The 13,036-nt window shown below is 51.1% G+C and overlaps 1 protein-coding gene across 1 annotated transcript; it reads left to right on the top strand.

The window, feature by feature from the left end:
- Nucleotides 1–6,290: 6,290 nt before the first annotated feature.
- UNC119B (unc-119 lipid binding chaperone B) lies at nucleotides 6,291–12,996 on the top strand. Its single transcript, XM_066199664.1, has 5 exons — nucleotides 6,291–6,513; nucleotides 6,939–7,052; nucleotides 7,574–7,685; nucleotides 7,888–8,060; nucleotides 8,913–12,996. Exons 1-5 carry the CDS (start codon nucleotides 6,291–6,293, stop codon nucleotides 9,023–9,025), a joined length of 735 nt encoding a protein of 244 aa, XP_066055761.1. The 3' UTR covers nucleotides 9,026–12,996.
- Nucleotides 12,997–13,036: the final 40 nt, after the last annotated feature.

Raw genomic sequence — 13,036 nt, 5'->3', positions numbered from 1 at the left:
TAGAGAGAAGGCTCAGGACTTGTTCCTTAACCTTCCTGATGGTGAGCTCTCTTCTCCATGACTCCAAACAGCCCGTGCCGTAGGACAGAGCAGAGCAACCTGGTGGATGCTCCCTGTGGTCTCTCATTCCCTCTGGAGGGACCAGCCCTGGCTGTGGCAGTGAGAAGTGGAGCTGGTCAGTGTTTGCAGTGAGTGAGTTTAGCCTTTTGCATATCCAGGCCTTGTAGTGAAGGGGCAGATGTCAAACATTTCAGTCCTGCAGAGCAGGGTGGTTCGTTGCCATCCAGGGATGGGGAAGTGAGCAATGCACTGGAGACAAGGTCACCTGCTTCCCCAGGGATATTTCTGCAGGAGGCTTCTGTTTCCACGTGCAGAGCCTGTGCCTGCCTGGCACAGGCTGATCAGAGCAAAAGCCACTGCTGCGCCTTCTGGTCCAGAGTTGCAGGCCCTGAGGAAACGCCTTCTCACAGTCTTGGCCTCCAACACGTTGAGCCTTTCTGGTTGACCAGGAAGGAGATGTTCTGTGCTGGAGCAGGATCTCTCCCAGGCAGGGTTGAGTTTTTGCAGATCAGCTTTGTTGCTGCTGAGCTCTGGGCTCCAGAGCGCTTTACCTCATGTTCTCTCTGTTGTCCTCCGAAGTGTTCTGTCTTTCCCCAGAGCGGTGGCACTGAGTGGTGACCTCTGTGCTGCTCTGCCTCTCTGGGCCTGCATTTTCCTAGCAGTTGTTCCGGGGTTTGATCCCCTGCAGTGGCTCAGCCTTTCTTGGAGCAGAGCAGGGCCAGCAGAATTACTGAGTTTCTGGCAAGGGAGCTGGAGGAGCCATTTCTGTTCTGCTGGGCCCAGACAGCTGAAGACTTCACTTCCTCAAAACCCTCAAGCTGTGATAGGAGCTGTCAGCTCAGGGGCTCCAGAGTGGAAGCTGGGGGAGGTGACAAAACGCTGCTCTCTGCAGCAGTGACACCAAACCTTGCCTTTCTGATCACATCACTGCTACAGGCCTGACCCTAATGCTGTATCTGTGAGCTGAAAAACAAGCAGGACCATAATTATCTTCTCTCCTGCTGCACCAGGGGTAGTTTGAGAGAGAAGGAAGAGAGTCCCTGCCCCAGTTAAAGGAGAATACAGGCTTTAGAGAGAGCAGATCTTGAAGAACAAACCTTAGCATGAAAGGTGATAAGCTTGAAGTTGTCTGCTTCAACTTCTAGCTACTGTTAAAATCCTAATGCTTACAAAACTATTATGAAATATGAGCTCTGATGTGTTCAGTGACAGTGCCTGCAGGGATTCTCCAGCATTTTTGGGATTGCTCTAACTGGATGGAGGAGACATTTAGATCTTTATCAGTTTTGAGAACCATGAACTGTGGTGATTTGCTAAGTAAAGAACCTGGAGTTGAAAGTCTCTCTAAGGAGCTGCTCTCCTCCAGGCCTTTTAGGGTGCATTTTATTTGAGCATCCTTGAAGCAAGGAATCATTCAGCTTCTTGTATCTCACCCAGTAACGTCAGCACCTTGCCTACCGTGGGAGAAAGGGTGTGTGTTTAGATGTGCAGAAGTTGGAGACGAGTCTTCTAGGATAGTTTATCCTGGCCTCTCCTAGCAGCCAGGGCACCCATTTGGTGCCATCAGCTGCCCCAAGGCAGAGCTGTTCAGGGTGTGATCTAGTTTGTTCCAGTTGCTCAGTTCAAATAAATTTCTCTTATTTGAGTAAGAATAGGGAGGATAGTTTATCCTTCATGACTTCAATTTAGTTGTTTTGACTTTGGTTTTATGAATCTTTCTCACTACAGAGCTGATTTCTGAGGGGTTCCTGACCCTGTTACTGCCCTATGAGCAGTTTCCTTCCTGGTCCATCCCCTCCTGACAGGTTTGCTTTGGAAGGAGCCTTCAAACAAAGCCTGTGGGAGCACTGAGGATGGTGGGGGATGGCCAGTCAGGACCTTGCTGGGAATGGAGTACTCCAGCTCCCCTGGCCATCTCTGTCTAGTATCTGCAAGCCAGACTCAGGGGTGTAATGAGGTACCTGGTCCTGACCAGGGGAAGAAAAAGTTTGGGCTGGCTATAGCTTACCAGAATAGGTGTTTGAGGGAATATCCAAGACATTGCTTAGCTGAAACAGGTCAGAGACAAGCCTGTTTGTGCTGATTCCTCTGCCAGCAGCAGGCAGATGGAGTGCAGCAGTGTGAGGAGCTGGGTCAGAACTGACCCTGGCTTGATTCGTGTTGTGTAGAGAGGGGCAGATACGGCAATTTTAATAAAGCTTCCAGTTAATAAAGGGAAAATCACTGTCTATGACGTTTCAGGCCTGGATCCAGCCTCAGCTTAGTGGTTTCAAAGCTTATTTTAATTGTCCCATCAGCCCCTCCTTTAAGCCAGTCTATTGAAGTCTTCTGTGTGTGTGACTAAACATCTCTGACCCTTTTGAGTGTCCCAGGTGGCAGTGAACAGAAAGCCAAATGAATTCCCTTCTCTTTTTGGTGCCTTTGTCTCAGGCTTTGAATAAAAGTCTATTTGAAGGAGCTTCTTTTTTTTTTAAGGAGCTTCTGAGTTTTTTCTTTTTCTTCAAGGGACAGGCATTCCCTGCCCTTGAGGTCAGATGGGGACTGTCCCCCTGTCCCCAAATGCCAGCTCTGGAGGTCACAGCTGAATTAGAGAACTGTGAGCAAGTATCTTTATTTTCAGCCCTTAAAGTCAATGGAAGAGGAGTCTAGCAGGGGATAGAAGAACTGGAAGAGCTCCTTCAGGTCTGGTCTCCCCCAGAAATCTCCTGAAGGCAGGATGGAGAACTTCCAGACAGTCTGGTGCCTGGGCGTCTGTGCAGTTCAGAGCTCAGTGAGTCACGCTGGGTCCTGGTAGTTGATTGGCACTTACAGGTCTGGGTGCAGCGTGGGGCTTGGGGGGTCCCGCACCCCTAATTTACTCACTGGGGGCTTGCCCTTCGCTGCTTAGGTCTGAACAGAGCAGGGACCTGTGCCTTGTCCCCTGGCCATTAAGTTGAAACAGGATTGCAAGAGCCAGGGAAGTGTCTTGCTACGGGAACTCTGGGCTGAACAAGCCTGTTGCTGATAGAAAACAGCAGGAGAGAGAGAGAGAGAGGGCCATGAGAGCAGCTTCTGCCCTTGATGTGAGACAGATTCTGAGCAGCTGCAAAGCACCAAGTGTTTCAGGCTCTGTTGGGTGCTCAAATGTGGGAGAGATCCGTCTGCTTCTTGCATGTATGGTGGGGAGGGAAATATCCTTGCTGAGAATCCAAGGGAAATGGGAACTGGGCCAGCACTGAGCTAATTTACCTACTGGCACTTCTGCATCTCCTCAACAAATGCCAAAGCCTAATACAATTCAAGGATGCTATTTTAACGCCGGCCTGGTTCCACCAGTCTGTCTCCACCGGCTGGTCCCACGTAGGCTCACACAAGTGTTCTCAGCGGCACAAACACACCAGGCTGGAGCTGTGAAGGCTCAGAAACCTGATCCCACGGGTGGGCCTGCTGTGCTGCACCCCTGCTTCGTGCTGCCCAGCGGGTCTGGGGCACAGGCATTCGCCTTGGATCCAAATGGATTTGACCCAGGAGTATTGTAGCATTGAAAGGTGCTGGGATGGACGGGAGAGGTGAAAGCAGGTCCATGTCTTCCGGGACTCTGGCTTGCTCAGAGTTTATTGCTGTATATTAAATACTATTTTTGGAGATTGAGGGGGAGATGAGGGTGGGGAGGGATGTGACGATGCTGTCCCCAGTCTGATTGGTGGGATGCTACTGCAGGTTATTGATAGGTTTTGATTTTTTTTTTTTCCCAAAAAGTGCTTTATTTAAAAAAAAAACACCCCAATATCAACAGAACAAGTGCTTTCCACCCTCCTAGAAACTGTGCTGGCTGATTAGAAAATGTGAATAATCTTTTGCAAACATCAAAGGTTTCTGCTAAAGAGTTTGTGTGATGGAGATTTGAAGGCAAGGGGCAAAGTACAGCTTGAACCAGTTTAGCTGGGAAGAGTGTGAATGCAGGAAATGCAAGATCTCTGTCCTGGAGTTGTTCCCAGTCACACGTAATGGGGATGCGCTCTCCTGTGCTACCGTGGCTGTTCTGTCGCACCGTGGCAGTTCCTGAGCTGGCGTTCTGGAGTGGAGCAGCGGCTGGAAACTGGCTGACATGTGGGGGCTTGAATTTTTTGTGGTCTCCTCAGGGGCTTTGTGCATTGAGGGCTTTCCCACTTGAGAAGCAGCTGGGTTGGTAAAGCAGCCCTGTGAGAGCAGAGGCAGGATGTGTGCTCCGTGCCAGGAGGCAGCAGCCGGGACTCTAAGAGGTGCTGGTGGTGTTTGGTTCCCGGTGGGGTAGCAGCAGTCAGCGCTGGCACACGGTCCCGCTGCTCCACAGTGCCTGGCTGTGGATGTGTGGAAGTGACCTGTGCCACTGGCATTGAGGGCACATCACAAATACGTGAAGCTGCAGGTCTAAGTTGTCTGTGAAGGCTGAAACAGTGTGGGGAGAAATCTCTAGCTGTACGTGTCACCAGTACAAAGGTTTTTTGAGGAGGATTTTTTATTTTACTGCCCATTGCTTTGTGTTATAACAACTTGCAGTGACATTTTTTAGTTTGTTTTGCAGCAAGCTTGGGCCCTAGGTGAAAAGCACAGATACCTATTTCTGATCGCATCGGCTTTGCAGGGACTAGTTTGGGGGAGATGGGCATGGGGGTGGGTTATTTTATTTTTGGTACACGGTAGCAGTTTTATTTTTTAATTTTCCCAGGATGTTTGGTTGAGGGAATGTTCTGAAATCTACTGTCTGGCAGTTTAACCAGCAGTGTGCTAAAGGAAAATAAACAAAATTATATTGTCACTTGGATGAGATGGTCCCTCTTTTCTGGCGGTGGGGGCAGAGGAGCCCCCTCTGGTTTACAGCCACTGGAGGGAGGCTGGGCCTGGCTCACTGCCGGGTTACATCGTGCTGCTGCTGCTTCCAGCAGGGCCCCGGTGATCTCTTGCCCGTTGTTTTGAGTGATTAAGTGCAAATCGAATGGTACAACATCCTCTTAAAAGTGCTGAGGTACTTGTTGCTTCCTGCTCAGAGCCGGAGCACCAGAGAGATGCAATCTGCCTTCTGGGGCTTTGCAGCTGCCCCGCTTTCAGCTTGAAACCGTGTCAGAGGCGGATGGGGCTGGGGCGGGAGCAGAGGGGAAGCGGCTGCCTTGTGCTCTCGGTGCCTGCTCCTGGGGACAGGGAACCCCGGTCCCATGCAGAGAAGGTGCTTTTCCAGAAGGCCCGTGTCTGTCCTTCCTTAGGGCACAGGATGGAGGCACCAAGCTCATGCAGTCAGGAGGATTTAGGAGCACTGGTGTGGGCGGGTTTTTTTGAAACAACATTTGGCTGGCAGTAGCAGGAGTGTGCTGCTCACAAGCCACAGCAAGCGTCACAAACTACTACTCAAAATCTCGCTCTGATCATCATGAGCTTGTCCAGGGTCGGCTGGAGTCCGAAAAGAGGGTGCAGATGTTTATTGTTCTTGCCGCAGTTCCCCGGAGGGCTGGAGGTGACTCTTGGCAGCTGCTGCGTGCCTGCTGCGGGCTGGTGGGCTGCCCCTCTTCGGGAACCTTTCCTGCCTGTGTGTTGCTCCGGTTAGTCCCTCCAAGCGGGACCTCCCCAGTTCCTGCCAGCAGGCTGGGGACACTCGTCCGCTGTCTGCCACTGCCACCTCCGGTGTGTGGCCATGAAGGTGACTGACCCGGGGGCACACGGTGCTGTCGCTGTCCCGGCCCCCACGGACAGCAGCCGGGGTGTCCCCGGGCAGGAGCGTGCTGTGCCCTCCATGGCATGCTCTTTCTGACACTGCTGCTCTCCGAAAAGTGCTTGCCCTTGTCCTCTGAACGGAGCAGGGCTCTCGGGGGATACCCGCTCTCTGTGTCACCGGCTGCGCTGCGGGTTCAGGCCGTGCCTTCGGAACCGGGAGCCCGGGTGGCCAGCGAGGGGCGACCACCGGCTCCCCGGTCGATGGGGCGGGAGCGGCACGCGGGCTGGCGGCCGGCCGGGATCGGCGGGAGTGGGGCCGGTTTTGTTTGTTCCCGTGTAGTTTTCTCTCAGGTAACTCAGCTTTCCAGCGGGCCCGTCCCGCTGCGTCCCCGGAGGGAGCGGCCGCCGCGCCCGCGGTGCCCGTGCGGGGTCTCGGGTCACCCATCCGGGCGCGACCGGGGCGGGCTCTGCTGAGCTTCGGGCGCGGCGTTGCCAGGCAACGGCCCCCGCCCCGCCCCGCGCTCCCATAGCTACCGAGGCGGGCGGCGGCCATCTTGGCATCGGCCATGAGCGGCTCCAGGGCGAGGGCGGCGGCGGCGGCGGCGCCGGGGCCGGGGCCGGGGCCGGACAAGAAGCTGCCGCCGGGCTCCGCGGGGCCGCTCAGCCGCCTGCGGGGCGGACGCGGATCGGCCGAAGCGCCGCCACGGCAGCCCTGGACCGAGTCTGAGTTGTTGGCGCTGGAGACCGTCCGGCCCGAGCACGTCCTGGGGCTGTGCCGGGTGACGGAGAGTGAGTGCGGCCGGTCCCCGGGGCGGCGGGGGCTCCGCCGGCCGGGCCGGGCCTTCGGCGAGGGGAGCGGCGGCGCCCGCCTCGGGCGCGCTCTGCGGCTCCCGTACAACTTCCAGAAAGTTTGGGGGCCTTTTGTGCTGTTTGTGGGTTTTGATTTGTTTGAGGCTTTTTCTGGTTTTTGGTTTTTGTTCTGGGTTACTGATCTCTGCTTTTCTGTCCCGATCTCATCCCTTTCTTGCTCTGCTACCTGGCACCTACCAAGCCTTTGTTTCTCACATCCTTAATTTTATCCTGCTTTCACGAAGCTTCTGCAGAACAACGAGCAGTCCGTGTTTTGTCGGGCTGGGGCTAACAAAAAAGGAAATTGATTTGGTGAGTGGTCACAGGTGTTTTGAAATGTTACTGTTTTTTTCTGTCTCTTCTAGATTATTTGTGCAAACCTGAGGACAACATTTACAACATTGACTTCACCAGGTTTAAAATCCGGGACCTTGAAACTGGAACAGTACTATTTGAAATTGCCAAGCCATCTGCTTCAGGTACAGCATGCAAACGTTGCAAGGATAGAGAGACTCGGAGAGCTGAGAGGTTGCAATGCACGACCCATGCAAACCGAGCAGAAGGGTCCTTTGGTGTATGTCCTGATGACTTAAATTCCTCTCCTTTAAGCATAGGACTGAGTTTATCTCTGCTGAGAAACTTGTGATAAAAATGTGATTATTGTTGGATGGGAGAGAACTATCGACTGGCAGTGTTCCTTTTTTGGGCTGGTTACAATAGAGATTAGTTCATGTGCCTTGGCAGTTGTAGGGGAGGTATCCTGTGAGATTGAGGGAGGGGTGGCTCCAGTTCTGGAGCCACCAAGGCTGGGCCAACTGTCCTGGCGAGTCTTTTCTCTTTTCTCTTTTACTTTGTGCCAGTATAAGTCTCAGAGCAATTATTAAATGTGTTTACATTCAGTAGCTAAGCAGTAGGCAGCTTGTCCTGATACACCCACTAGGCACTATCACCTCGTGTATATACTACAGGCAGAGTAACTCGAGGCTGGTGTGTTTTCCAGAGCACGATGAAGAGGAGGAAGATGAGAGCAGTGAGCTGGACGCAAGTGCGGGTCGCTTTGTTCGGTACCAGTTCACCCCAGCCTTCCTCCGTCTGCGGACTGTTGGTGCAACGTGAGTAGGAGTTCGTGGAAAAAGGGAGAGTTGGATGTTTACAAAGTGTTACTTGACAGTTTGTAACAAAACCGGGTTGAAGACTGGGAGAGCTTATCTTGGACTACAAATATCAAACTCTCTGTAGGGAACTCTTGTGTAGCCACGTGCCCAAAGCTTTGTTCCTTCCAATAACTCTTTCTGTCCTGACTCTTCCATGCAGAGTGGAATTCACAGTGGGAGAAAAGCCAGTGTCAAACTTCCGAATGATTGAGAGACATTACTTCCGAGATCGCTTGCTGAAGAACTTTGATTTTGATTTTGGCTTCTGCATCCCCAGTAGCAGGAACACATGTGAACACATCTATGAATTCCCTCAGCTCTCAGAAGACCTTAGTAAGTACCTCCTTTGCCACAGTGAGTGATGTTTTGTTTGTGTGTGCATCTGCTCATTCTCTCCCTCTACTTGTGAAAGAAGTTGTGACTGGGATTGAGGGGACAGGAACAAACAGATACAGGTTTCCAGTTTAGCAATGTGTAATCTTGTCTGAATTAGAGATTTATGCTGCAGAGTCGTCTTCTTTGAAAAGGAAAGCCTAAGACAACCTGTGTTCAGTTACAGGCTGCAAGAACTGATCAGAGTCACAGGGCTGATGTGCCTGATGCCTTGTGGTGTAGCCCAGAAGAAAACAAAACACCAAAGAAAGGATTTTTTTTATAGCCACCCAACTGTTTTCTGCACTTACTTGTTAGGACTAGAGCCTCCTGCTTTGGAACAGAACTGGCTCTCCCTGAGGTCTGTTTCTAAGCCTGCTAAGATCTGTGCAAATACGAGATTGCACAGGGTATGTTTGACCTCGGGGGGTGGATAGAGCAGAGGCACAGGGGCCCTTCTGGGGCTGCCTGGCTGTGGGGTAGGTTTGGGGTTTTCTTCCTGCCTGTGTACGTGTGGGGAGTGCCACAAACGAGCTCCTTCTGCTTACTGATCTGATGGCTGCTTGGCTCCACTCAGTTTCTAAAGTAATCTTGAGTGAGGTTACTTGATTCCCCCTCTGTGTGCCTTTGACAGCACTTACCCTGTGAACAGGAAGAAAGGAAAGGGCAGGCTGCAGCCTTTGAAGTGAGCTCAGCAGAGCAATTTGCTTCTCTTCCTTGGGAAGGGCAGAGCATCAGCCTTGTAAATCCAGTGAGGTTGGCAGAGTCCTTTTAATCCTGCTTGTGAATGTAATGGAGCTTTCTCTTTCACAGTCCGTCTGATGGTTGAAAACCCGTACGAGACGCGCTCGGACAGCTTTTACTTTGTGGACAACAAGTTGATTATGCACAACAAGGCCGACTATGCTTACAATGGAGGACAGTAATCATTCTGTCTGCTGGATGCTGTGATGCCCTTAACCATTCCAGATGTGCAGGAGTGGACTGGAGTTGCTGTCTCGTGCAGAAAGGCTTCTTGCCAAACTTTTTCTCTGTGCGTGAGGCTGAGAACGTGAAGCAAAGACGACGGCTCCTCAGAGGAAATCTCCCTGCAACACTTCTCTGTCTGACACTCAGCGTTTCCTGCCTCTCCTTCTCTGTTCCTGGCTATCTTCTGATCAACTTGTTTAGATCAGTGATCAGAGCCACTCCTAGACAATTTTTGCTCTTAGTCTTTCTAGTTAGGTTGCACCTTTAGTGCTTCTGATGTTTCATTTCTTGGGTGAATATCCTTTTCCAACAGGTCAGATTGTGTTAAGCTATTTCTTAGCAGGAAAATCTTAACCCCTTCAAGTAGTCAGCGATGCCTGAAGAGCTGATCTTTTGTTCAGTTGGATAGATCATCTCTTCAGTAGCAGTGGTTTTGTTTGTGGCATGGCTGGCATGGTTTTTTAGGGTGCATCCCAATATTCTTCAGTGGGAAAGAGACTAATTCAGCTTCTAATAAGTGCAGGAATATTTCATACGCCTCTGGGGGCCTGAGCTGCCCCTAAGAACATTTAATCTCTGTTTTGCCAGAGATTTCACTAGAGATACAAGGTAGGAGAAAAAGGGGGCTATCCCTCTGATAGCATTCCTGTTTGAGCTTTTGTGAGCTAACTTGAATTTTGGAGCTCAGGGGTCAACCTTAGAGCTGAGGATAATCTCTCTTTATTTCCCATTTCTCCTTCTTCTCTTTGTATTGAATTTTGACCCTTGCTACAGAATGTGTTGGTTTTTAGGTGGACAGCACATTGTCAGCCTGACTGGGGTGGAGGTGTCGCTCTAGTGGGGCTTAGAGGAAAAAGGGAGAATGTGGAAAATCACTTGAAAAATGAGTAGGAAGCAGAGCTTCCTAGGCTTCAGTCTATACTTGTGAACCTGACTGGTCTGTCAGAGTTGCTGTGAGCAGCACCAGCTCATTTTCTTTGTTGCAGTGGAGATATTAGTAGCTAAAAGCTTCCCAGGTCAGATTACTCAGAGTGGGATCCTTGGAAAGTAAGAATGTACATGGTTCTCTTTTTCATTGTTCCCATCACTGCTCTGCCGGCTCAGCTGCTTATTTATGGTTTAGGAAGTCACGCTGCCAAGGTTGATACCACAGCTGTGTTTGTGATCTGGCAGTGGGAGAGAGCATCATGCAGTGGAAGAGGAGGACCTGTGTCTTGCCAGTAGCTGTGCTGGGGCCCAGCTCCAACTGTGCAAAATCTCAGCTATCAAAACCCTTATTTGCCAGTTTTGCTGGCTCTCGAGACTGGTACTTTTCCTGTCTCTCGTTCGGGGAGTTAGGTTGTGTCTAGACTGGAGGCCTTTCCTAATACTAGTTCCATTTGTTCTTGAGACGGTTAAAACCTAACTCTTTGATGGTTACCTGTTGTGTTAAGAGGGATTCAGCATAGTTTGTGTTTTAGCAGGATTGAGTGGGGTGGACATCAGAGCCTAGAGCCTAATGTTAATGCATAGACAGCAACAGGAAACCACTGCCTTTACTTCCAGATTAGTGAAAGCAGCTTTGGCATGGAACATCAGCTGGCATCAGAGTAAGCAGTGAGAGTGTGTGGAGTGGCAGCCATGAAAGAATCTCCAGCTCTTAGGAAGATATTTAATTACGATTAACCACAACAAATGACCTGTTCTGGGTGGAGCATTAATCATAAGCAACCACAACGAATGTCTTGGGAATGTGGAGGGGCAAGGCCTGCCTGATGGAAAGATGAAGAACAATTCTGCCACCGTCGATCCCCTCCAGTATCTCCGCAGGCACTAATGCAGTCTTGGCTAGGATCTTCAGGATTAGTTAAAGTTGCTGTTGAGGTGGAGCTGGAGATGCCTCCTGCAGTGAACACCTTCAGCAGCCCTCGTGCTGTGCCTCTGAGGTGGGAAACATTGGCTTTGCTCTAAGTTACTCACCACAAGGCAGAACTGCCTGGAAGAAGCGTGCTTTTCACCCTGAAGTGTTCAGAAATAGTGTCTGAAGAGCCTACTAGTTACTCCCTGGCAAATTTTAGCACATTGAGCTGAATTTTGTATGTGGTATAAATCCAGGTGCCTTTAAACGTTACTTTTATCACGCTCTCGACGTGAAGCAACCTCTCGCTTTTCTTACGAGTGTGACGATGCCCGTCTGTTCCTCTCGTCACTGTAAAGGTTCCTCAAAGGCGGGTGGGCTCGTGACCAGGGCGGGCGGACACCGGCGGGGGCGCGCACGGGGGATGGGAGCGCGCACGGGGAGCGCGCGCCATCTAGCGGCTGCTGGCGGCGGGAGCGCGCGGCCGGTGTCGGGTCCCAGTAGGAAAAGGGAATTCCTGTCCTTGGCCATCAGCCGGAGACGGGGAAAGGGCACAGGAGCGGTTGCTTTCACTCTGGTGAATGTGTCAGCTATTCAGCAATAAAAGGGAGAGCTGGAGGACAACCGGGAGACTCGCAGGCAGCAGTAGCACCCTGCGGTTTTTAGCTGGGTTTGTTTGCTTTGCCAAATCAGAGAGTCTTTGCCCTAAAAGCATGCTGCAGGAAAAAGGAAGTCCCTACAAGAGGGCAACCCAGCACTGAAAAAGTTGATTGTAGTCCAGAAAGTCAGGGATTTCCAAACTCCTGTTCCTACTTTGGTAGCTTCCCTAGGATTCATTTTCTCTTAGGTACTTTCTATAAAGCCTCTTATCTTTGTGGCAGGGCTGATGTCTTTGGTAAATACGGTTTAGCAGACCAGTTTCCTTTCCTTCTGGAGTGTGTGCTCTGGTGTTTTAATGATGGGTCAAAGCTACTCATGCCAGTGAGCTTGGAAGAAATTCCACTGGGATCACACCCTTGAGAGGTGGATGGTCAGTCCTAGCCTAGTGCTGCAGGCAGAGGAGATGCTTTCAGTGTCAGTTGGAGTTTGAGGAAGGGAAAAGGTATCAAAGACTAAGCTCAGGTTGAGTTGGAAAAAGAAAAAAGTTGGGACCATACTGAGTTCTGCTCAAAACTTAAAAAAGAAAAGGACCAAACCCACAAACTCTTAGTATGGTTTTTTCCAGTATTTGTCCTCTTAGTACCAGGACCTCTTTTTCCCATTTTTGAGGCAAGGGCTTTGGATCCATGCCAGCAAACTTCCTGGAGAGCTATTTTCATACCTTGACTGTGGAATACATACTGCACCTTGTGAAGGAAGGTCATCTCCCGTTGTGTGGACTGGGTACTTCTGTCCTTGTCCTCTGTTTTTGGTAGGAAATGTCTTCCTTTGTGTGTGTGTACTTGAGGATTTTCAATGTCTCTTGTTGAAGAGAAGCAGCAGCCTCTTCTCTGGTGCTTGGGGATGCTTATTCCATTGTCTGAGGGTTCAGGAAGAAGAAAACAAGGGTTTATTAGTCAGAAATGAAGGAGGAAGGTGGCGGTGAAGCAGTGAGCTCCAAATGTAGCAACTCTACTTCTCAGCTGTGTTTCATCACATCGTCTTCAGCTGTTTCCCAGACTTCTGCCCTGCTGTCCTGTGACATGGAGCTACTTTGTGCTACCCCAGCGCCTGGCTCGCTGTTGGCTGTGACCCTCGGACATAAACACTGCCATCTCGTGTCCTTGCGGAGGACAAGGCTGAGCGATGGCAGCCTGGCCGAGTCAGCACCTCTTCCTCTGCAGCAGCAGGAAAATGAACACCAGCAAACGCCCTCTCTGCCTGCCTGGATCCCAGTGCTGTTACAGGACATTATTTATATCTCTCACAGTGTGGCCTTGGGGCTGCTGGCACGTGGACTCCTCTGTGCTGTCCCCTTCGGACGCTGCCCCCGTGGCCGCGGCAGCGGCGCGGGGCTGTCCTGGTGGCCGGGGTGTCCCCGCGGTGCCGCTGTGTTTGTACCCCCATGGTTTTGTCACCAGCAGTAGGAATAAAGGACCTTCCTTTCCTTTCCTTTCTTTTCCTTTCCTTTTCTTCTCTTTCCTTCCCGCTC

This window comes from Chamaea fasciata, unplaced genomic scaffold (assembly GCF_029207755.1).
Source record: "Chamaea fasciata isolate MVZ Bird 193981 ecotype frontalis unplaced genomic scaffold, bChaFas1.0.hap1 SCAF_18, whole genome shotgun sequence".
Classification (NCBI taxonomy): Eukaryota; Metazoa; Chordata; class Aves; order Passeriformes; family Sylviidae; genus Chamaea; species Chamaea fasciata.
This window is presented reverse-complemented; position numbering and strand designations above follow the sequence as displayed.